At 49.1% G+C, this 24,943-nt stretch overlaps 1 protein-coding gene across 15 annotated transcripts in view; it reads right to left on the reverse strand.

Moving 5' to 3' along the window:
• Positions 1-24,943, reverse strand: part of NRAP (nebulin related anchoring protein) — an 89,901-nt gene that overhangs the window by 11,905 nt on the left and 53,053 nt on the right. For all 15 annotated transcript variants that reach the window (XM_021072190.1, XM_021072200.1, XM_021072194.1 and 12 more), the window contains 12 exon segments: positions 22,919-23,230; positions 21,458-21,562; positions 18,169-18,267; positions 16,431-16,535; positions 15,622-15,729; positions 14,966-15,079; positions 12,850-13,047; positions 11,056-11,160; positions 9,288-9,386; positions 6,692-6,796; positions 5,949-6,056; positions 4,769-5,080 (listed from right to left, as the gene is read on the reverse strand). In XM_021072190.1, coding sequence (XP_020927849.1) covers positions 4,769-5,080; positions 5,949-6,056; positions 6,692-6,796; positions 9,288-9,386; positions 11,056-11,160; positions 12,850-13,047; positions 14,966-15,079; positions 15,622-15,729; positions 16,431-16,535; positions 18,169-18,267; positions 21,458-21,562; positions 22,919-23,230 — 1,770 coding nt within the window.

A 24,943-nucleotide genomic window follows, 5' to 3' on the forward strand; every position in this document is an offset into this window, starting at 1 on the left:
CACGGCGCTCTGCACAGCTGGCCTCAAAGAGGGCCCGTTTCTGATCTACTCTCTGTGGTTAACGCCCGGTGCAAATTCCACTCTGCTTCCTGACTGGCGAAGGGAGACATCACTGGGGTTCAGGAGCATGTTTCAAAACCCCATGTCAGTGAGATGGCTTTTTATACCGCGATCTTTCAGTCTACACCGGCAAGGCTTTTGCCTTCCACTCTGATAAAGAACAGAGAAAATTGGATAAATTTCTAAGTTAGAGAGAATAATCCTACAGGGCCTCTCTTCACAGCCAGGCCTTGCTCCTTTCATAAGTGAGATGAAGTGGGGCGCACGCTTTCAACTTCCCTTTTGTGGAGCTGAACAGTACGATCGCAGGTAAGTCAGAAGGCAAAGATGCGGGTTCCCCAAAGATCTGACTGCGCCTCAGACTCTCTTGTAAATGGATTGTCTATTGATATTTCAGCTCCCAGCCCAGCTTTGACTATGCGCGCAGACCCTAAAAACAACACGCCTGCCCCAGACCACACGATAAAAGAGCGGGGGAGAGGGGTGGGGAGTCGAGGAGCATCGGCTACCCAAAGATAGTTCCGAAGAAGGATTCTAAGATAACGAGAGGCCTTCTCGGGCTGCCCAGGTGAATATGGCTTCCCCCAAATGCCAGCCTTGCTTGCTACTGGCCCTTGTATATATATAATAAGGCCTAGAAAGCCACCTTCAGAGGCACCCGTGGGGCTTCCCGGCACCCTGGAGCACAGGGTGGCAAATGCAGGAGCTGCAGCTTTCTGTCCCTGAGTTCTAACAGGAATGACATAATCAGGTGCACCCAGGAGGGGCCAGGGGAAGGAGCCTATCCGTCACATTAATAAGAATGGTTACAACCACTGCCTTGCATGGGATGTGATTTGCTTTAGTCTCATTGTTTTTCCAGTCTTTGCACCCTTCTCAAAGGATAGGCTCTTTTTCCCATCTGCAGAACAATCTGGGGTGTTACATGCTTGTTCAGATTCTGGAAAGAGTCACCAGCTGCTGTCCTGGGGGATGGGTGGTGCTGTAACAGGGCACTCAGGAGCCAGAGCACCTGGGTTCCCAAAGCAGCCACTAGGGGGAGCTAGAGAGCACTGAACCTGCAGTCAGGAGCCCTGCTTTGCCTTTTACTAGCTGTGTGGTTTTGAGCAAGTCATTTCCCAGCCAGCTTAGGACCCTGAGCAAGTTACTGAAGATTATAGGTGCCTTAGTTACTGCATTTGCAAAAATAACAGTAATACCAGAACCTACCTAAATACTACATGAGGTCATTTGCGCAAAATATTTAAATAAATGCCTGGCCCAGGATAAGCATTTCATACTTTTTAGGTGCTGTTATTGTCATTGCTGTTATTTCTGATGGGGAAACTGAAACTGGGAGAGGTTAAGGAGTCTCCTGAGGCCATGCAGCCATAAGCGTGGGGCCAGAGGACTGTCCCCTTAACTGTCCCTGCATGTGCTTTGCAGGCCGCCCTACAGCCCCTATGTGAGATCACGGAGGAGAGCGTGGAATAGCAGATTTGGAAAAGACTAAGAGGTGACTGAACCAGAACGCTTTTGTGGTGGAGCATGGGCCGGGCAGAACACACATCTCAGATGCAATCCTGGGGTAAGGATGACTCTCCTGAGACTTAAGCAATCAGGGCCTTGAGGACCCTCCCCCCACCCCGGTAGGTGAGCATCTAGATCCACAGCTTTCTCTCTGGCTGCTGGGGGCTACCGTTCCTTCCCTAGACTCTGCTGAACTGAGTGAGCTCACACGGAGCCTTTGTTTCTTTTTCAGTAAACATAACCACGGGAAACTGGATTTTTGACAAAGACTGCAAGAAAACTAAAGCCCATTCCCAGCATCTTGGAGCCCGAGAGTCCCCAGTTCAACAAACCTGAAGTTTCAAAACAATGCATGAAGCACAACATGGTCATTTTAAACTTAGGCAACAACTTCCCAGCTTTCAACGTTTGAATACACATCCCATTTCATCAAACGTCAGTCTAAGACTGCCAACTAGCATTTCTTGGGAAGGACTCTCCTTTTTATTTTTATACATTTTAAAATAGCTGCTCCTGGGGCATATGGAAGTTTCCAAGCCTTGCAGTGACCCAAGCGGCTGCAGTTAGATTCTTAATCCACTGCACCATAGAGGAACTCCAGGAATCTCCTTTTTAGATTGTTCTTCCACTTTTTAGTGTTAAAATATCCTCCTTTGGAGTTTCCGTTGTGGCTCAGAGAGTTAAGAACCCTACATAGTGTCAGTGAGAATGCAGGTTGGATCCCTGTCCCAGGAACCTCATATACTGCGAGTGTGGCCAAAAATAAATTTAAAAAAAAGTTTTGAAATATTCTCTTTTCAAAAGTAACAGTGATATAAATGGAAGCTTGAAGCAGAATTTGGTTTGGAGCCTTTTCCCCTACTCAGTAAAATAATCTGATGTTATGTTGATGCCAGCATCAAACAAAACAAACAAAAAACCCCCATAATGTTATTCTAAACGTTATTCTGAGATCAGCAGTCAAATCAAACCTCTTTGCTCTTCCAGTGGTGACACGGAGGCCTAGAAAGCCAGGTCAATGCTGAAAGACTGCCAGGAAGTGACAGAGCTGGGCTTGCAGCTCGGCCCCCTGACCTCTCCCTGGTGGCCTCCGTTGTCATCTTCCTCGGGGCTTTGGAAGGTGATTCTCCTCTGCAGGAGTAGGCCAGTGACAAGAGGGTCCTGGGCTGGGCCCCGAGTCATGCTCTGAGCTCTTCTTGGGGCTGCAGGGTAGCCTTCCAGTAAGTGGAAGGCTTTCTAAGTGGGTCCTGGGCTGGGCTTCAGGGATCACGTCCCCTTTGTGGGGCCCACCCAACTCGCCCTGCTGCCCGCTCCCCTGGGTGGCACACAAGGAGACTCTGCAGTTCTCGTAAGTCATGATTCACACGTACATGGTGGCGAAGTTCAGGACATCGTTAAATCATTATTGTCATAATTTGTTTTTTTTTCTTTTTAAGGCCTCACCTGCTGCGCATGGAAGTTCCCGGGCTAGAGGCCAAATAAGAGCTGCAGCTGCCAGCCTACGCCACAGCAACACCAGATCCGAGGGCATCTCTGACCTATGCCTCAAGGTGGATCCGTAACCCACTGAGCGAGGCCAGGGATTGAACCCGCATCCTCAAGGAGAAAAGCTGGGTTCCTAACCTACTGAGCCACAATGGGAATGCCTCGTTGTCATAATTCATCATTGGTTATGTGTTTACAACACTCAGCCCGTGCCATGTAACCTAGGGTTAGTCACTGCCCCGAAGGCCACTAGAATCGGAAGGCTTGACGGGGAATAGAGTCCAAACAGCTCACATCCACCAGCGTGTGTCTATGGACCAGGCACCGTGCTCATTGCTTCATACAGACCAACCCGCAGCTCAGAGCCGGCTTCTCAATCAGGTGCAATTTTGCTCCCCACCCACCCCGGTCCACTGAGCAATATCTGGAGACATTTTTGACGGTCACTGTGGGAGGTGCTTCTGACATCTAAAGGGCAGAGGCCAGGGACGCCACAGTGAACAGGACAGGTCCCCACCACAAAGGTGCCCAGCCCCAAACGTCAAAGGTGCCAGAGTTGAGAAACCCCAATATGAATGAAAAGAGTTAATGTGACAAGAGTCCCATGAGTTCTGCCCTAAAATGAGAGCGTCTTCCTCCTGGGGATGCTGCAGGGCTGGGGAGACGATGTGGCAAGACCTCCCCCCCGCCGCCCAGGTGCAGAACCTGCCACATGCGTGTGCTTCCTAGGTGTTGACACAGCACCATTGTTCCCCTGCCCCAGCTGAGGAAGCCGAGGCTTGCTGAGGTATGAGATTGACTCCAGAACCTTCCACTACAGGTCGGGGGCGCTGGTGCTACCCACCCACCAACCAGCTTGGTGCCCTTGCCTAGGCCTCAGTGTCCACACCTGCATGGTAGAGAGCATCCGTGAGGACAGGACGGTCAAGAGTTCAGGTTCTGGAGCCAGTCCTGCCTCGGACCCTCCCATGCTACTTCATCCGTGAAACAGGAATGACAACGGCCCCCACCCATAGGGCTGCGGTGAGGGTGCCAGTGACAGCAAGCTGTCAGTGCACATCGGCTCTGGGTGCAATTCTCTCACTTCACGGGCACCCCAATGGCACACGGTCCAGCCCCGTATCTCGGACCCCATCCCCAGATACCCTCTTCCCTCACCTACTCGAGTACCTGCTTCACTCGGCCTCAAATACTCTGAGGCTGCTGCCGCTCAGGCCTTAGCCTTTGACTTGGCTGTTGCGTTTGCTGACCTGCTCTATCCCCTTACGTGTCTCCACTGGTCATTACTCAAATGTCACCTTTGCAGTGAGAATGACCCTGACTCCCCTTTTAAGCTGCACATGTGCAAGCGCACACACATATACTCACACCCTCCTCCAGCCCCGCTTCCCTGCTCTGTCTCCATCTGACACACTATACAGTGTCACTTAGACTCGATGTCCCTCCCGTAGAATGGGAGACTCCAGGACCCCAGGGCTTTTTTGATGCTTTGTTGACTGCTGAATCCCCAGGGCCTGGAAGGGTGCCAGGTACACAGTAGGTGCTTAGTGAACGTTTGTTGAATGATTGATTGCATAATTTCGCCTAGGGGACACAGACCAGGGGAATCTTGTTCAGGGGGAACTGAAGAGCTAAGGAAGGAGCAGAGGTTTACACCAGCCCGGTGGGAGCAGGAAGGTCGGGAACTGACGTGCAATCCACAGGCCCCACCTACCTCGCTCTGCAGGGCGTGAGCCTTCTTGGCCCAGGCCATCTTCAGGTCCTCGGGTAGCGCCGTGAACGCATGGCACCGTGTCCTGTAGTCGTGGTCGCTGGCCAGGGCCTGGGCCTTCCTGGCGTGGACCAGGGGCACCATGTCCATCGGCAGGTGGCAGTGGGCTTGGCTGCCCACCGCCTGCCTCCTGTACTGAAGCTCACTCTGCAGCTGGCCCACCCGCCGGCAGTGCCGGAGCCGGGGGTCGTCGCTCACACTCTGGGCTCCGATCAGCCTCCCTCGCTCCTTCACAAAGTCGTGTCTGTAGAGAAACTGGAAAGGGGGGACCAGGCGGTCAGGGGCCGGCATCGGGCCCGCTTCTGCTCCATCTGTGCCTTTTCCTCGGAGACTCGAAGGAAACTCACCTGTTCCTACACTAGGAGGGGATGATTATAAGAAAAACCACAGCGAGGTTGGCCTGAGAGCACGCTGCCTCCCTGGGGGAGGAACAATTAAAACCCTGCTCCCTGCCTCCTATCTAATTAAAAACAGAGCCTCCGAACCAAAGCGAGGACCCCGCTCTCCTTAGGTGTCCTGTGGCCAAAAGGCATTTATCAAAAAGGGTAAAAGAGAAACTTGCGCTTTTTCCCCTCGCACTTGGCAAAACATCAAACCCCAAAGAGAGGATCCATTCATTTGAAGTCTACGTGTTCTGTGATTTGTTTGTGGGAAAGAGAAAGTCACCTTCATGTTCCAAAGCTGTGGATGCGATCAACAGAGGGGCTGAAACCCAGCTGCAAATCCTCCCGCCGACACGGGAAACAACAGACAGCTGAGAGGGAGATGCATTCTGGCCGTATTAGAATTTCTACTAGGAGTTCTCTTCCTAATTCTGGGTGGAGTTAGAGAACAGGCAGTTCCCACATCGTGGGGATCGCATTGCCTGGATGCTGCAATTAGAAATAAATCGTCACCTCCTTCCTGCTGGAGACCTTTGCCTGCATTTAGCTTCTGATTAACAGGGCCTTTTCTCCCCTCTCTCCGTCGGAGAATCTCATTCATAACAAATACATTCTGCAGGCGACATCCTGTCTCACAGGGCGACAGATTTGCTTTAATTCAGGAAAATCAGCCGTAGACATTGTTTTACATGAAGTTAACAGAAATTAGGCAGGATGGAAGGTCATATCATTCAACTCACATCACTGGCTATGTCTCCAGAGACCCGAGCCGCCTGGAAGGGGAGAGCGTCTATTGTCAGCTTGTAGCCTTGAGCACGGAGATTCCGCCAAGACTCCTTGTATTTTGCCTACGGTAGGAACACACGTAGATTTTCTTTACCAAAAAAAAAAAAAAAAAATTACACGACAACGAACAAAGGCTACCCCTTTCGTTTGCAGTGTGGTGTTCCAGAATCCATGTCTGACAAGCAAAAAGCTTTCTATTTTGCAAAGAAAATCTCATTAGCACCCATGCAGTAGTGGGCTCTGACATCTATGTATCAACACATCTGTTTAAAGGTATAATTAACATAAGCGTCTACAAGATATATATATATATATATATTTTTTTTTTTTTTTGCTTGTTTTTAGGGCCACACCTGCAGCCTATGGAAGTTCCCAGGCTAGGGGTTGAATCAGAGATGCAGCTGGCGTCTACCTCACAGCCACAGCAATGCCAGATTGGAGCCGCGTCTGCGACCTACACCACAGCTCACGGCAATACCAGATCCTTAACCCACTGAGCGAGGCCAGGTATTGAACCCCCGTCCTCATGGACACTAGTGGGGTTTGTAACCCACTGAGGCACAGCAGGAACTCCCTACAAGATACATTTTTTAAAGTTCCAGTGAATGCCAGCAGGGTCACTCTGAGATCCCATCATAGACACAGACATATATGAACTTGGAGCATGCCCCAATGTCAGCAGTGGGGACAGGCTTACGTCACTCAGGTTGGCTGCGTTGGTTTTTGCGCGGATAAACTCAGGCAGGTCCAGGGTCATTGTGTACTGGTGTCTTGCGTCTTCTCCTGCTGCTTTATAGAGGCGCTGGGTCAGGGGTTGGGGGGGAAGTGAGAAAGTAAGTGTTGTGAATTTCTGCCAGGCTGGAGGTCCCCCCTTTGCACGTGGGAACTCCGTCAGCAAGAGGCCATTCATTCGCTGTGTCATGGATACACCTTTGGCCCAGGAAAGATGTTTCTTTCAATAAAGGTGTATCCATGACACAGTGAATGAATGGCCTCTTGCTGACGGAGTTCCCACGTGCAAAGGGGGGACCTTCACCCTGGCAGAAACTCACAACACTTACTTTCTTGCTTCAGGAGTCAAATTGAGGGCTTTGAATAGAATACATATGGCATTGCAAGTTGCTTGTGATGGGCTTCAGGACATATGACCCCCAAATACGGTCCCTTGGCACAGTGAATATTTTAAGCTGGAAGAATCTGGAAGCAGCGGGAGATGGAAGAACTCTCCCAGACCGTCTCCCCTGAAGCAGATCACACCCCGCCTGTGGGAGGTGCCCGCCTTCTGCCGGAGGAGGAAAGGAACAACCTTCTCCCTGAACTTGGAGGGACCCAAGAGGACTTGGAACAAACAGACGGCCCTCCCTAAGGTTCCCCTTGTTTCCACCCTCAGCCCATCTCCTTTTGTTCTACCACGTGTTCCCCACGACTCTACACGCATCAAACCTAGAATACACATGCTCAGGTTTCACCGTCCCTTCTGGCCTGCATTTCCTTATGAAGACTCCTGTATCAGCTAAAGCTTGTATCAAATAAATGCGTATGCTTCTCTCTTGCTAACCTGTCTTCTGTTACAGAGTCCCAGCTAGAACCCAAGACGGGGAAAGGACAAGATAATGCATTCTCCCCTATGCTTTGCCCCTCAACAGGCTGACGAATGAAAACCACATTTGGGAATACTATCGTGGTTCTTCCTACTGCAGACACTTTTGTTGCTGAGGACACAATGTAAAGAGAACATTAAGACCTGGGAAACTGAGAAGAAGCTCTGCTTGGTGGAAGGGTGGTTCCCTTGCCCTGGTCTGCATCTTTTATGAAAGTCCCGGGATCTTCCTGGTGAGTAAACACACACCCCTGCTGCTGTGCATGGCCTCGGTCAGTACAAAAACATCCGTTCTCATCATCAGAAATGGGCCCATGGGAGTTCCCATTGTGGCTCAGCAGAAACAAACCCGACTGGTATCCATGAGGATGCGGGTTCTATCCCTGGCCTCGCTCAGTGGGTTAAAGATCCAGCATTGTCTTGAGCTGTGGTGTAGGTCAAAGATGCAGCTTGGATCCCACGTTGCTGTGGCTGTGGCGTAGGCCAACAGCTGCAACTCCAATTCGACCCCTAGCCTGGGACCTTCCATATGCCATGGCTGTGGCGCTAAAAAGATTAAAAAAAAAAAAAAAGAAAAGAAAAAAGAAATGGGCCTGTGGTTGCTGAGTTCTCTTAGGCCAGAGGCCACTGTAAGAGGCACGGTTACCCCACAGCACCCGGGTCAGGCAAGGAAGGTTCAAGGGGAGTTTTAAATTGATGATGTCGTGACACAAGCCTTTGGACTTTCTTATCACAAGCTTGGGGGGCGTGTGGGCACTAACATAAATAGCCAACTCTCGACCGACAGCCAAAGGTGAGGATCCAAAGGAGAAGCTTAAAAACTAAAGGTGATGCAACATTTCATGCTCTGCCAAGCTCACTGGCTATTTCAAACTTGTCACAGAGCCACTAAGAAGAAGTACAGCTGGAACGATGATTTTACGGAGTGAGATTCTTTCTCCTGGACCCCCTCCGCCAGAGTATTAAAGTGACAACTGGGTAGGTGGTGCGTGAGAAGAACAGGAGGCAGAGATCAAGAAGCCTGGCTCTCACCACTGTCCTTGGACAACCCCACCTCCTCCCTGTCGGCATCACCAGAATGACAGAGTGAAAACAGGGAGCCACTATTTGTCAAGCTAGAACAGAGGAATGAAAGACTAGGACTTCTCAAACTTTAATGTCCAAGGGAAAACCAAGAGGATCTTATTCAATGACCATGTGGATGCAGTGGGTCCCCAAGCGAGGGGTTGAATCTTAGCTATAGCTGAGGCCTACACCACAGCCACAGAAATGCAGGATCCAAGCTGCCTCTGCCACCTACACTGCAGCTGGTGGCAACACCGGATCCTTAACCCACTGAGGGAGGCTGAGGATCGAACCTGCATCCTCACAGAGACAGCATCGGGTCTTTACCCCACTGAGCCACTAGGGGAACTCCAGGTTTGGCATCTTTAACAAGCTCCCAGGGGTGCTGATGCTGCCAGTCTGGGACTGCATCTGGGGAGCAAGACGACCGACTAAACCAGATTTCCTACTGGGTCCTTCTTCTGTCTGGAAACCATTTAGGCTCTGTGTAATGACACTGTTTTCTTTCCAAAGTTCTGTGCAAATACCCATGCTCCCCCCCATTCAGTCCCATAAATATCCACATAATTTTTTTTAACAATCTAGCAGTTTTTACAGAGCCCATCTCCAAGCCATCTGGAGATTTTACCTCGTTTGTAATCTGGTTGCTGAGTTTTGCATGAGTGAGGCTGGGCGTGTCTGTCACCGCTGTGTACTTGAAAGCCTGGGGATGCTGACGATATTTACTCTGAAGTCACACACAAGAGGGAATAAGAAGACAAGGTAAGATGTAAAACCAGAGGAAGAACCAGCTCTTCTTTTTTTTTTTTTTTTTTTTGCCTGCACCTACATCATCTAGCCAGGCCAGGGATCGAACCTGCGCCACTGCAGTGACAATGCTGGATCCTTAACCCACTGTGCCACATGGGAACTCCAAGAAGCAGCTCTTTAACTTCTAGTTATAAAACCTCATTTTGCAAAGGCTGCTAGTCTGTCACCCAGCATCCATTCCGTCACCTGCTCTTGGGACCTCGGAACTCAGTGGGATGAGGCAGCAGAGAGGGTGGGACAGATGGCATCAGATGCTTATGGATGGGGAAGGGTGCTCTAGTCCTTGGATGTGAATATGAGGGCATGACTGTTGAAATTCGAATTTTGCTCCCAAATTTCCTTTGCTCGCTGGAGAGCCTGGGCTGCTCATGTTTGGGGGTGTGCCATAAACCACCATGCAGCTTAAATAATCCACAAGCCTGCACATCACCCTAGGAGATGGGGTTCAGTAAATTGTCTGCAGGCCCAGGCCTCTGTATTTATTTATTTATTTGTTTGTTTTACTTTTTAGGGCAGCATTTGTGGCATATGGAGGTTCCCAGGCTAAGGGCTGAATCAGAGCTACAGCTGCTGGCCTACACCACAGCCACAGGATCCGAGCAGCGTCTGTGACCTACACCACAGCTCATAGCAACACTGGATCCTTAACCCACTGAGTGAGGCCAGGGATTGAACCTGCAACCTCATAATTCTTAGTCGGATTTGTTTCTGCTGCACCACAACTGGAACTCCTCTGTTTTTATTTTTTAAGTTCCAAAGGGGATTCCGATGTGCCAGGAGGTTTAGAAACCACTGGCTTTAGAGATTTTGTTGGAAAAGCAGAGCACACGGTTAAATCTCCAGTCCCACAGTGAAGCCAATTCCGCTTGCTCAAAACTTCTAATCAATGCATAAGCCACTCTGATGCACCCAGGCTGGACGATGACTGCCTCTAACTTCCGGTGCCTTCCATTTTGCCCACCTGCCTTTGCAGCTACCATAATTGGAAATCTCGGAGCCCTCTCGGGGGCAGGCAAGATCCTCAGGAGTTCAAAGAGCTTAGAACTCCAGACTTCTGTATTTTCACCAAGAAATTACTACCAAGCTTATAGCAACATTTCATATACAGCAACGAGGAAAACACAGTGCTCAGATTAGTGCTGATCCTCACAAAAACTAAATGAGAGAGGTCTGAGTATCCCCATTTGATTGATTAAGATGAGGCTCAGAGAGGGCAGGTGACAGGCTTGAGATCACACAGCAAGTTGAGTTCCGGCCTGGAATTTCAGTCTCCCTCTGTGTCTCCAAAGCCCGCCCTCTTTTTCTTGTACCACAAGCCAGTGTTTAAAGGGACCCTAGGAAAGCACATCTTATGAGCCAGTGAATAATTCTTCTATGTTAAGACAGGAACTGACTCCATATCTGCAAAGCTGTCTTAAAGGGCATCCCGTCTGCATGGAGAAGGGAGTAAGAAGAGAGGCCGGGGGAGTCACCACTGCCAACAGTGCAACATGTAACTGACTTTAGCAATAAGAAACAGACTGTGTGCAGCGACCTCTGCCATGGAATATACGTGATGCCCCCACCCGTCCTGGGTCCCCAGTTACCTCACTGATGAGTTCAGACGCCCTCTTTCTCCCTTCAATCTCTAATGTGCCTGGGATGACACAGGCAACTCCTCGCATAAAGGTCAGGTCCGACCGGTACAGATTCTACCAGGAACAAAGCGAGGAATTAGAACTACAAAGCCCGCAGAAGAGGGAGGGACCCGCAACAGATGGCATCATAATTAGAACTCACGGCCAAGCCAGTCTCTCCAGATCCATCACACTCAGCAAACACACACACGCTTTTCAGTAAACACTCATTAGGGAAACAGAAATCAGGGTCGGAAGGAAATAATTCGGCTGTCACTTGTCTCTGTAGCTGTTAGAGAGATGCTCAGTGGATTTTTATTTTAATGTGAGCTATCAAAAAATAAACGCCAGAGTGGATTGTGGTTAGAAGAGTCAGCTGTCTGGGGGCAAGTGTGGAAATGGTTTAACAGGTCTTCAAAACAAAGCCCAGCAGCAGAGGGCAGCATTAATTAGTCATGGGTTAAGAAAGAACTAATACATGAATCCAGAATAATCTGGCAAAGGCCTGGGTCTGTGTGGTGGGGGCCGCATGTATACTTGAGGGATCTGGGCTGTCAGTTTAAAGGGGGCCCCGGATTCACCCGCCTCCAGCCAGGGAGGTGCCCCCTGGGCGTGCCACCGTCCAATTGCTATGGCAGTGAGAGGCAGGGGAGGCGAAGGCTCTGCTCGAGTGACACCTGGGCCCCTGAGCTGAGCGTGGCAGCTCCCTCATTCCTCCAGCTGCTACCACGTTCCTGACAGCTTGTGTCACCCGGTAAACGCTATACACAGGCGTAAAAATTCCAACAGACGACAGAACCCAGATCTGAGAGCTGCTCTGCTCTCAGGTTCTGCCAAACCAGAAAGCCGGTTTGGTGGGATTGTTTTAGTTTCCAATGCTGGCGGGCCCATTGCTTGTAAATCTCACAGCACGGAAACGCAGCAAGCTGGGGGATAAGGGGAGTACCAAAGAGGATGCTGCAGCCTGTTGGAAGAGACCTCCTGTATCTCCTCGGGACGGAGGAAACCTCCCAGGACATCCCAACCTTCCCAGGCCTGCCTGCCTCAGAAAACAGGTGGCAAGAGCTAGAAATACACTGGGTGGGGGGCTCCGAGACTCCTTGGGAGAAGAAAGGATCTCTGGGGCCCAATTTCCTTGCCCTCCCCTCAACACCCTCCTCTGCCTGAAGTGGGTCAGTTCCAAAGGGGCTCTGGGCACCTCTCCCAGCAGAGCTTAGCCCTCTTTGGAAGATGGGTGGCACAGGAACAAATGAGGCCTCAGAGGAAACCCCAGCCCACCCGGAGGCCAGAGGCAGTACCACGGGCAAGTCTTGAACATGCAAAACCATGAGCCTTGAAGTCATCTTCATCGGACACCCTCTAAGTCCAAGACTCAGCATCCCCCTTTTCATTCACGGTTCTGTGACCCTGCCCAAGCTACTTAACTTCTTTGAGCCTCAGTATGGTTTCTCTGTAAAAGGGGCGTAGAGACTATTGATAGCAGGGTTATTCTGAGAGGTTAAACGAGTAATGCCCCAAAATGCAATGCTTAGAATTGAGGAGAAATACTCAAGAAATGGTGGTGGTGGTTGTTATTCATAGACCTACGCAACTGTGCTTGGGAAGAGCCAGGCAGGACCATGCGGTAGTGTTTTAAAAGAAAACCCAGGAGGAGGACTACTCCCCTCTGGAGCCCCCACCGAGCCAACGGGTGCTTAGGGGTCACTGCCTCACGGTCAAGTCTGAGAGGAAAAGAGCCCAGAGAGAGAGGCCAGGTCCCCTCACCTCACTCTGCAACTTGTGAGCTTTCTTGGCACAGCTCAGCCTCAGGTCCTCCGCCAAGGACGTGTACTGGGGGAGCGGGCGTCGGTAGTCCTGGTCGCTGGCCAGGGTCTGAGCCTTCTTGGCATGCACCAGGGTGACCATGTCCAATGGCAGATGGAACTGCGCCTTTGAGTGTTCAAAGTCTTTCCTGTAATTCACCTAGACGGGGAGACAGATCAACAGCGGCTATTTCAAAGGCACCATTTGCATTAGGACCACCAGGGAGAGCCACTGCGATGGGACTGGCCCAGGGAGCTGGGGAGCACAGCTGGAGGGGACTGGCCCTAATGAGCAGGTCCCCCAGTCCTGCCACTCATCACTCTCGGCTCTTGGAGGTCACCGATTTGGATGACCAAGGCCTGGGGTCCCCCTACTTGAAAACACAGAAGCTCAAAGAAAGGACAGACAGAACCTTAGCAGTTCCCTTGCTTAGGTCTTTGGATCTTCCCATCATCCAGAGGCAAGAAGATGCATGGTGGACCTGCCTCCTTCTCCCCATAGTCTCTCCCCATCAGTGCTTAGACAGCAGGGGTTCTCCTCTCATGCAAGCTGATGGAGGGCTTCTTCAAGCCTCACATGACATCCTAGGAAAGCTGGGAGCCGGGAGCAGTGGTGGATGCATCTGAGGGATGGGTATTTCCCAAGAGCCCCACGTGCATCCTGGGAGAGGAAGGGCACTGCCGTCTTCGGAAGGAGCTACCTGAAGATCCACGAAGCTCATCATTGCTACCTCTGCCTCCTCCCTCTTCCCATTGACTTCCGAGCTCCAGCCACTCCTCCCTAACCTCCCACCCCCACCTCTGCTCATCCTCCCCTACCCCACCAATCTCACACTCTTAGGTCAGCACCCCAGTCGAGAAATGGGAAAGAAATGCTAAAAACAGGGAAACCAAGGCAGAAAACAAAATGGCAGAGAACCTATGAAATTGTGGAAAAAACGGTGTAGAGCTGGCCCCATGTCTAGCTCTGCCCCATCTTAGCTGACCTTGGGCAGGGGATTGAGACAATCGGCATCTAGGTTTCCTTCTCCGTAACCCAGGAACAGCAAGTGATGGTCCAAGAGACATGGTGATGATTAGATAAACGTAAAAGGGTTTAGTCCTCTGCTACGTGCTGGACCCGTGTTAGACTTTGTCATGGCCATTAGCCAATCACACGTGTGCGAGGAGATACCATATACACACATGTGATGCTGCCTGGCGGTCTAGTGGTTAGGATTCGGTGCTCTCTCTCACACACACACACACACACACACACACACGTGCCAGTATCCAGAGGCTCGGAATCAAGGGGTCAAACCCAGATGCCTCGGGGAGCCAGACAGGGAGCATGAATGAGTGAAGCAGGAAGTGGGGGAGGAGAGGGTTGGCTGGATGATCAGGAGAGCAGAGCTCCTTTCTTTTTTTTTTTTTTTTTTTTTTTGGTCTTTTTGCCATTTCTTGGGCCGCTCCTGTGGCATATGGGAGGTTCCCAGGCTAGGGGTTGAATCGGAGCTGTAGCCACCGGCCTACGCCAGAGCCACAGCAACGCGGGATCTGAGCCGCGTCTGCAACCTACACCACAGCTCACGGCAACACCGGCTCATTAACCCACTGAGCAAGGGCAGGGATCGAACCCGCAACCTCATGGTTCCTAGTCAGATTCGTTAACCACTGCGCCACGACGGGAACTCCTGAGATCCTTTCTAAATGGAGCTCTCGGGAATCAACTCCAGTGGTAGCCTTGAGGAATCCAGGCCCAGCTTCTGCACAGAAGTCTAAAACTTTTATGTAAAAATTTCCATCAGTAAAAGTTTGCAATTAATTTGCCCTGCAGACCCGACGAGACATCTCTGTGGTCCAGATCCAGCCCCATTTGTGGCCACTGGTCCAAATCATAAGACTGCTCAGCCCAGAAGGGAGCTGAGAGGTCAACTAGTCCAGCTTCTCACTTGACTGAGGGGCCAAGGGACCCGACCCCACCACCTAGCTGGTTAGGACAGAGCCCATATCCCTAATCACAAGGTCACGTGACCCCGGTTGGCTGTGCGTGGTTAGGTGGGGAGGCCCCCAGCTCCGAGGCCTCCTCTGCCACTTACTTGGCTCTGCAGTGAGCTGGCGTACACGGAATGCGCAAGGCTGATATCGTCTTCCAAGCTCCGGGAGCCGAGCATCTGCCCTTTCATTTTCTCAAATGCCTCTTTGTATTTATACTAAAGGGAAAGAGAGTGGGAGAGTCACAGCTCGGGGACAAGGGACACGGAATGGAAGAGGTGGGTATTGGGCAAACGTGTTTTGTTCTTTTGACAGTAACTGGGTGAGTTAAAAGAAAAGGCGCGGGAGTCGTCAAAAGGCCTATTCTTTCATATGCAAGCCTCCCAATGACTAAAGGGCTGGGATATGAAATGGCAGGACGCGTGAGTGCTTGGGCGGCCCAGGCTGGAGGAAGGTGGGCGCATTGTTAACAGGCTCTTCACGTGGACTTGCTTTAGGAAAGCGCGTGGTGGAGGGTGCGTTTCATCTGCCCGGGGCCCATATTTACAGTCCAGCGTCGGCTTTGTACCCTGGCCAGGGGATTTTTTGTTGTCGTAAGGCAGGTTCTTTCTCACTGGTCATTATCTGATTGCCCTGACACAGCCAGTTGGGAGAGGAGAGGATATTATCCACAGGCAAAAGAAGGCAGGGGTTAGGGGCAAAAGGAACAGAAATTGGCGGGTTATGAAACACGGTCACGGCCATGGAGGTGGAGGCTCACATCACTGACGATTTCAGCGGAAGCCTTTGCTGCCTGGAATGGGATGGCATCCAATCTCAATTTATAGCCGCCGTCGCGAAGTTTGCTCCAGGATTCTTTGTAGCGTGTCTGTTGGGAAGATGTGCACCAGTGAGGACCTTCCTGGGGCCTGGTGGTTTCCTAACGCCCGTTAGGGAAACCAGAATCGGCTTTTTAGTGGAGTGTCTTGCCCCAGCTGGAGTGAGAGACCGCTGTGGCTTAGCAAAACCCAGCTGAGTTGGATCCTGCCTTATGGCCATCCTTGGCGGGGAGAAGGGGGCGGGCTTTCAAAAGCAAGAGCTTTGGCGTCAGAACCAGGGTGTGCTGAGCAGCAAGGTGATTGGAAGAAGGAGGCATAAGGCTTAGGCGCATAGCTCTTGATGGAGAACAAAGGGGACTCGACTGTCTGTAGCAAAGAACAGGGAAGCGGGGCTGATAGGGGTTCGGATGGGAAGGATGAAATCTCCCAAATCTCTCTTCACAGGATGTTCTTACTTATATTCTGATGTTCCATTACCCCAGCCTCTCAGTACAAATGCCCTTTGCACTGAGGAAGTTTTCCTAGTCTCGTCCTTTTGCATTGAGTTTGATTCTTCCGTGGGGACAGCTACATAATTTGCGGGCCCCAATGCAAAGGAAATCGTGGAGCCCCTGGTTTAAAAATCTCACAAACTTCAAGCTGGTGACAGCAGAGCATTAAACCAAGTGTGGGAGCAGGGGATGCAGTGCAACCACGAAGGACCCAGGTCTCCTGGGATAATTAAAACCAGCACGCCCTCCACTGGCCTCACCTCGCTGATATTCATGGCATTCAGCTTGGCCAGCAGGACTTCAGGGAGGTCGGCAGTCTGCGTGTAATGATGCTTTATGTTTTCTCCTTGTTCCCTGTATAACCTCTGTGGATGGAGAGAGGTTTTGCATTAAGCCCAGAAGCCTCCCCACTCCCGCAAGCCATCAGCCAAGTTACACCGCAGGAGACAATGGTGCTGCAGCTGCCACCTCCACGTAGAGACAGGATCTCGGCACCCTGCCTCCACGTGGATGGCACAGCTAGCTCGCCTCATGCCCTCCCCAGTGCTACTTCCCAGCTGGGAACGTGACGGGCTGAAACCTCCCTCTCAGTTAACACTCCACTTGCAGCTGCTGAGATGGGTGTCAAAAGAGAAAGTGAGGTCTGGTTAACATCTAGCAATGTTGTTCTTAACTACAAGCTAGGAGAGGGCATCCAAATTCAGCAGGCACAAGAGAAGACGGCTCTTCCACAGGTGAGATGTTCCCATGGACCTATTTCCATCCCTACCCCACTCTCCTTGCATCTCAAGGATTCTCGTGCTATTAAACACATCCTGAGTGCATCTGGGGTGCTGTTCACCCAGAACTCTGGTTTGGACCTATGATAATTCTTGTAGTTAGCAATGACCACATGGAGTTGGCACCCACCACCAGAGAAAGTTTCTAAACCAGGCTTTTCCATCCCCACTCTTATTAGACGTGTCCAAGTTTCTACGTATCACAGCAGTGCCCCCTAGAGTTGGACAGGATAAGGAAAAAGCAGGTATTGGGCTTTTTTTCCATACAAAAGTTCTTGTGTGAGCCTGTATCTCAGAATCTCAGAAAGCAATTTGCTGCTGCTGAGCTGATTGTTAAGAAGTTATAAACTCCCAAACCCATACTTTCTAAATCATCCCGTAGCAGATTCTGCCAGGCACTCAGGCCACTTCAGCATGCCTGTCGAACAAGGCACAGCAGGAAAAATTTGTTCAGCTGGGAAGCAAGGGTGACAATTTTGAAACCCTCCCCATCAAGGTTCGGCAATTTCCACGAGGGATTGTGGCAAGTTGAATGGTCTGAAGATATTTAAAAGGCATGTATGCCCTGCACGACGAAGCCCCTCTCAGTAGAGTCAGCCACACAGGGCTAACCCATGTCCTAAGGTGGATTTTTATAGGACCTCATCATTACATCTAGTCTCCAAAGAACTCTGTGCTGAGAGGCAAAAGGCCATCTCTTGATTTCACTTTATAAAGGGAGTATTGGGAAATGGCTTGGAAGTTAGTCTAATGCATGTAAATCAGACCCAAATCATTTTCAAAGTCTTTGGGGGAGTTCAGAAAGCAGAATTCCTGCCATGGGTCCCAAGGAGCCTAAACATTCCAATCCCTAAGGATTCCAATCACCAAGAATTTTGCCCCAACATCCCATTTCTGAAAACACGGCTACAAAACAAAAGGAGAGAGAGGGGAAAGGATACGCACCATGCACAGATTCTGGTGACATGCAAATGGGAGGGAAAGAGAGCAGGGGGCAGTGGGGTGGGTGCCCCACTTGGCTTCCTAAGAGCAGCGGTAACACCCCATTTGCATCCTAATGAGGAAGCACCCCCCGCTAAGGTGTGCCTCAGCAAAGGATAAGAAGCTCCTTCATCCTTAGAACAACAGAAGGAGCAAGCCAAGAACCCCTCAGCTTCAATCGCAGGGTTGAAAGAAGAGCCCACTCTTAGAGTCATAATGTATATACATTATCGCTTACATCCACTGCTTGGGTATAACTAATTCTGGCCTGGACCATCTCCGGAGTGTCTTTAATACTGGTAAACTTCAAAGCATCTGGATGCTGACGGTACTTCTTCTGTTGAGCAGAAAAAGATCAAAGCTGTGAATTTTGTGCTGCTCTTTCATGCCATTTGAAAGAGAAAATCATAGGTTGCTTGAGATTAGAGTGAATTTGTGAACATAATTATTATTCGGCTTCCTCCATCTTTATATCCTCAGTGCCTTCAGGTTAATATTTGTTTCAATTTAAGAATAACCTCATGTCAATTAACATTAAAGTATTTCTACCTGGTGCAAAGAAAACATCTCCAAATTAGGTTAGACCACTAAAATACTGGAGGATACACACTTATTAGAAAAGGATTCTTTTTACGGCCTACAAATACTGTCTCCCAGTTGTTTACAGATCTTAGTTTGGGTCTCCCAAGCAAGAAAGAACATTCATAGTTAGCTTTATCAATTGAAGCTTTCTGTTTTCCTCTCACAAAAGAACTTGACAGAGCTTATCACAGTCAAAACCCCTTGCATTTAACACTCGGTGACCATACACTATCCAGTGACTTTAGAAAATGGTTCAGTTAACATATGCTTTAAAATCATTCTTTAAAATATTCTAATAAGAAGAAAAAGGTGCTCTTATTGAAAGGAGTCATCATCCAATTTGAGAGAGACTAAAATAGACGAAAAAATTACGAGAAATTCAAATGCGGCAAATTCTCAGATACTCAATTTTGAAGTATTCTAAAAATCATGCTTAAATTAATTCCTGTCTTATCTTGTTTGCTTTCCTTTTAAATCAAAGCACATTTCCAGGAGACTAGACCAACTGCTATCTTAATGGGATTATGAAGTATATCTTTTCTCCAAACATCTATTTCAGAAATACTTTCTTATTTCTTGGGTTGGATTTTTGTATACTGAGTTGTCTTAAGAAGACACAGTTCAGTATCCAGCAGAATTTGGCCAGCAATTGTTTTTGTAAATAAAGTTTTATTAGAACACAGTCGTGTTCATTCATTTACGTACTGTCTATGGCTGCATCACGCTACAATAGCAGAGGTCAGTAGATGCAACAGAAGTGGTGTGGCTCACAAAGCCAAGAATATTTACCATCAGGTCCTTCACAAAAAAAGATTTGCTAACTCCTGCTTTAAATGCTAGGTGTGGCTCTTTCAACAAGGCCTGGCGTTCTGTCTGAGAATTAAAAGGTCAACCCATTTTGACACTAAATTGGAAATGTGCCAAACTGGAATGAGATGGTTGGGAAGAGTTGCTGAAAGACGTCTTGCCTCCCTGAAGTTTGAGGACAGGTACAAAGCACAAAAGGTACACACACTGGTTGAGAAAGTGTGCAAAACGCAGTGACACGTTAAGACCACTGTGGGAAAAACATGGTTCCAAAAAGGTCCCTTGGCTGCCAGACTTGGATGCGTGAAGGAATCATTTCGAGTCTACATGATGTGTACAGTGGTCTTCATTTGATGAGGAAGCTCAATATTGAGAGTTTGGGATCATGAATTTTCAACTTTAAATGTTTCCTCTAAAAGTTTCTCATGCTCATCCTTCTAGGAGGGTTTAATGAGACTGAACCACCTAGGATAACAGAGTCTCCACAGAACTCCCAGGGTCTTCTAAGCCTTGAATGTTGACTCACATGCCTCGAAATTAGGCCAATCAGAACGAGGCCCCTTTTGAAATCAGCAGTGTAACATGACAGGTAACGAGAATGCTCTCTCGTGGGAAAATATCAGTGCTAGGCAGGTGGCGTTACATCACAGGTGTCCTTCTGTTTTAATCATACATTTAGGAGGCCCTGGGACCAAAACATGGCCCCAGGTTGCTCATTACAAGGCTGACGTCTTCTGGAGCCACAGCCATTATGGTCTTTCCTCTCATACCAGAAAAGTGCAGAACCAACAGCTGCTCTGGGGGCCACTAAACAAATGCTCACTTGCCTTCTAAGCAAGTCCCTCCCCAAACAGACATGACTGAGTAGATCTGGCTTGTGCCAGGTATGCAGCCTCCTTGGCAGCAGGAGACATCGACGATTCCCTGAGGCGTCCAACCCAGTGGCTCTCCTCCACGCTGCAGTATCTGGAGCCATATCTGGTCATCATGACGGGGAAAGGGTGCCACTAGCATCCTGGGTGGAAAGGCAGGATGCTGGCGAACATTCAGTATGGCCCAGGACAGCCCCACAAGAAAGAACTGTCAATGTGGCCAAGGGGCCAGGGTTGAGAAACCTGATCTAGTTTTTTTTTTCTTTTTTAATTTTTTTTTTTTTTTTGTCTTTTGTCTTTTGTTGTTGTTGTTGTTGTTGCTATTTCTTGGGCCGCTCCCGAGGCATATGGAGGTTCCCAGGCTAGGGGTCGAATTGCAGCTGTAGCCACCAGCCTACGCCAGAGCCACAGCAATGCGGGATCCGAGCCTCGTCTGCAACCTACACCACAGCTCATGGCAACGCCGGATCCTTAACCCACTGAGCAAGGGCAGGGACCGAACCCGCAACCTCATGGTTCCTAGTCGGATTCGTTAACCACTGCGCCACGATGGGAACTCCTAATTTTTTTTTTTATACTTAGTTGATTTACAAGGTTTTGTCGATTTGTGCTATCCATCAAAGTGACCCAGGTATTTATTTCTATCCATCTATCTATCATCTATGTCCTTTTTCTATTCTCTGAAAGGTCTGCTCAAGGACACTGTCCTAACAATGTGAGGAAAAAGCTTCTTTTAGAAGCCACGATGCCTTCGGGTCCAGCTGGGGTGGCTACAGGTAGGTAGACAAGAGTGAGACAGAAACAGAAGTGAGCCCCTCCAACGAAAAAGAGCCCTGTCACGTGTTTGACACCGTGTGAATATTCAAAAACTGTTTACACTGCCGCGGAAAGAAAGAGGGGGGAAAATGTGCAGCAAGTCACGAAAGGGCTTTCTGGGTGCAATAAATGTATCTTTTCATCATCTCTCCCGTGTTGCTTCATTAAACAGGTAAGTTGGTGGGGAGCAATTGAGCTCCGTTTGATTGTCATTATTATTCATAATATCATTTGTCACCCACTTTGTTTTTGCCGGGGCACTCTGGGCCCCTACTGGGGTGTGTTTGGTATGTGGTTTCCCTCTAATTACCAGCCCTAGTCTGGATTTGGAGCCTTTCATGTAGCTTCGCCTTTTTCTTTGCCTTTTGAGTGGAAATTATTTTAATTTTATACAGAAATGCCGCACGCCTAATGCAGCCAGGCCTGCCACACGCTGTCAAGGAATCTCACCTCGCTAATGAGTTCTCCTGCCTTCTTCGCCTGCTCCACATTTAATGACCCGGTGGCGACCCAGCCCGTGCCTTTCATCCACTTCATATCTGCCCTGTATTGGTTCTGACAAAGGAGAAAGGGAAAAAAAAAAAAAAAAAAAAAGGCAGGCCATTGTTAGTGTGCAGACGTTTAAAGGGCTATTACTGGCTCCCCAAAGTCGCCTTGGTGCCAGCTGAGTCAAATTAGATACCGCTTTTGTCTTATCCATTTCTGCACAGTCACAGGTAGGGCTCCAAAATGTAAATTAATTTCCCCCTTAATTGGAGCCAACCTGCAGCTGGCGGCCTTGGCCCCGCCCGGCACTCCTGGGGGAGGATCGGAGGGGCCCCGGCCCTCATTACAGACCCGCGTCTACCTCGGGAAGAAGCGCATCCGCATTGTCTGCTTTCCCTGGTTTCTTGTTTAAAATGACATGCAGGGGGAGAAGAAAATGAGAATTCACAACGGAACGCAGGCAGGGAGCTGGCTGAGGGAATTTCACAAGGCATCCAAGGCATCCTTCTAAGGAACCTCTGTGCCGGGCGGGGGGTAGTTCTCATCTCCTTCCTTGTCTTCAAGGAGTAGTTTTAACGGAAGGCCATTTAAATGGACACTTCCCTAAAACTCGCGTATCGCCTCTCCATCCATCCAGAAGACCCCCACCTGGCAGGGTGTGTCTGCGCAGCCCCCATCCCACCTGTGCGTGTGACAGTCTGGCTGCTGCTGACCTGCCCTTTCAGGTCACCCACCTTCTCCCACATAGTCAACCAAAGACAAACGCAGACAGAAGCAGGTGGGGAAGATAAGGAGAAACGGGAGAGGGCTGTTGACGATCGGCAAGCTGCCCGTTCTAAAATCGGCACAACCGACGTTGGAAGGAGTAACCAGGGCTGTTCTCCCACAGTGGGCCACAGTTAAGAATGTCACAAATAGGAGTTCCCGTTGTGGCTCAGAGATAGCGAACCCCACCAGTATCCACGAGGAAGCGGGTTCCATCCCTGGGCTTGCTCAGTGGGTTAAGGATCTGGCACTGCTGTGAGCTGCTGCTTGGATTTGGTGCTGCTGTGGCTGTGGCATAGGCTGGCAGCTGCCTATGATTCGACCCCTAGACTGGGAACATCCAAAATGCCACAAGTACGGCCCTAAAAAGAAAAAAAAAGAAAAAAGAATGTCACAAATACATGCTACTCCCCAACAGCTCAGCAAGAAAAAGAAACTGAGGTGGATCAGAATTCCAAAAAGAGAAAAATAGCTGTATGATTTTCCTTTTGGTAGTATAAGATTGAAAGTGGGCATAGTTTGAATAAAAGTTAAAACACTAGGAAGAGAAAATGTTTCCACTTAGGGATCAGAAACAGGTATCCCAAAGCATAAAGTATGTCCTAGAGGGTTTGGGAAAAGCCTTGCACCAAAACACACACACACACACACAGAGCTTACATCACTCTGTAAACCGTAAGCCTTCTTGGCCCATTCCACCTTCATGTCTGTGGGCAGAGCTGTAAACTGATGGGATGCTGTCTTGTAGCCTATGTCTGTGGCTAAGTGCTGAGCCTGGCGGGCGTGCACAAGGTGGATCATGTCCAGGGGGACGTGGCACTGGGACTTGGTATCCTCAAATCCCTTCTTGTACTCCAGTTCACTCTGCAGCTTGGACATTTGCAGCGAGTGGCTCATGTGCGAATCCCCCTGGGCACACTGAGCCCCGATGAGCTTCCCTCTGGACCTCTCATAGTTCTCCTTGTACTTCACCTGGAGGACAGGGAGAGGGTGGGGTGGGGATGGGGGTGTGGGGGGGTACATTAGCATCTCCTAGAGGAATTAAGTATCAAGGCACGCGTGAAAGTTAAAGCCACAGGACACTAGATACTCGTATGACACTGCTAGAATTGGTGTCATAAAACATTTGTCACCTTTGAACAACTGATGTATTTCCTTTCATCCAACAGTGAAATTAAATATTACTACTCCAGAGAAAACCATGACTGGAAAAGGTACATGTACTCCAATGTTCACTGCATTACTATTAGATACAATAGCCAAGACATGGAAACAACCTAAATGTCCATCGACAGAGGAGTGGATAAAGAAGATGTGGTACATACACACAATGGAATATACTACTCAGCCATCAAAAGGAAAGAAATTATGGCATTTGCAGCAACATGGATGGACCTAGAAATTATCATCTTAAGTGAAGATAGACAGTGAGACACCAATGCCATATGCTATCACTTACATGTGGAATCTAAAAAAAAAGATACATTGAACTTATTTGGAGAACAGACACTGACTCACAGAGTCTGAAAAACATAGTTCCAAAGAAGACAGGCTGGGGGGGGCGGGGGGGATGCGCTGGGGTTTGGGATGGAAATGCTATAAAATTGGGTTGTGATGACCACTGTACAACTATAAATGTAATAAAATTAATTGAGTAAAAAAAAGAGATAGGTTTATGGATGCTTTTGAATGTGAATGGTTATAGCTTGGCTACCCGTTATTCAGGGAAGTAAACAAAAAAATAAATGTTCAAAAACTGTGTAAAAAAATATTACTATTCATTTCCCTTGTTGTCTTGGCTGCCAGAAAGCTCAGCTATAAAACAGTCTTCTTCCTATTTCCTCCTGAAATTCCGTCTTGTCTCTATATTACTTGAGATTACTCTATCTGGGTTGATTTTTTTTTTAATTTTCTTTTTTGGCCAACCCATGGCATATGGAGCTCCAAGGCCAGGGATCAGATCTGAGCCAGAGCTGCAACCTACTGTGGCAATGCAGGATCCTTGACCCACTGTGCCGGGTGGGGGATCGAACCTGCATCCCAGGACTCCAGAGATGCCGCCAATCCCACTGCACCACAGCGGGAACTCCTCTATCTGGGTCAATTTTAAAGTGGCTCCTGGCTTTCATGAAAGCCACGTTAAAATCTTTTTTTGGTCATAGGGAGAATATTATAAAGAGAAAGTCATCATAAAAGGAAAAAGACACGGAATATCTAAAACACGACTGCTGTTTCAGAAAGAAGCTCCAATTAACTATAACTGGGTTACATATAAATATTTAGGATTTATGGGAAACAAAAGGGAGCACACTGGCCTGAAAAAGAAACGCTAGGCCAAGAGTGATAAGGATCCCAAGAAAGAGTAAATATGGACATGCTTTGAAGACTCTCACAGGATACTGGTGTGCAGCCTCACTTCCACATTGTTACTGTGGCCATCAGGCGACCTGGGCTCTAATCTCATCTCTGCCAACAGCAACAATGACAACCGTGTCCATAATCACCTTGACTTACTGAACACTTACAATGAGCCAGGCATGGTATAAATCTGTGCCACCCAAGGTGCATCTGCAGACAAGTGCTGGTTTGTTGATGAGATAAGGGGCTTGTGTCATAATGTAAATCAGCCATATTGCCAAGCCACTGTTCAATGCAGCTAATACCTATATACATTAATGGATATGT

The sequence above is a fragment of the Sus scrofa genome, chromosome 14, assembly GCF_000003025.6.
Source record: "Sus scrofa isolate TJ Tabasco breed Duroc chromosome 14, Sscrofa11.1, whole genome shotgun sequence".
NCBI classification, from domain to species: domain Eukaryota; kingdom Metazoa; phylum Chordata; class Mammalia; order Artiodactyla; family Suidae; genus Sus; species Sus scrofa.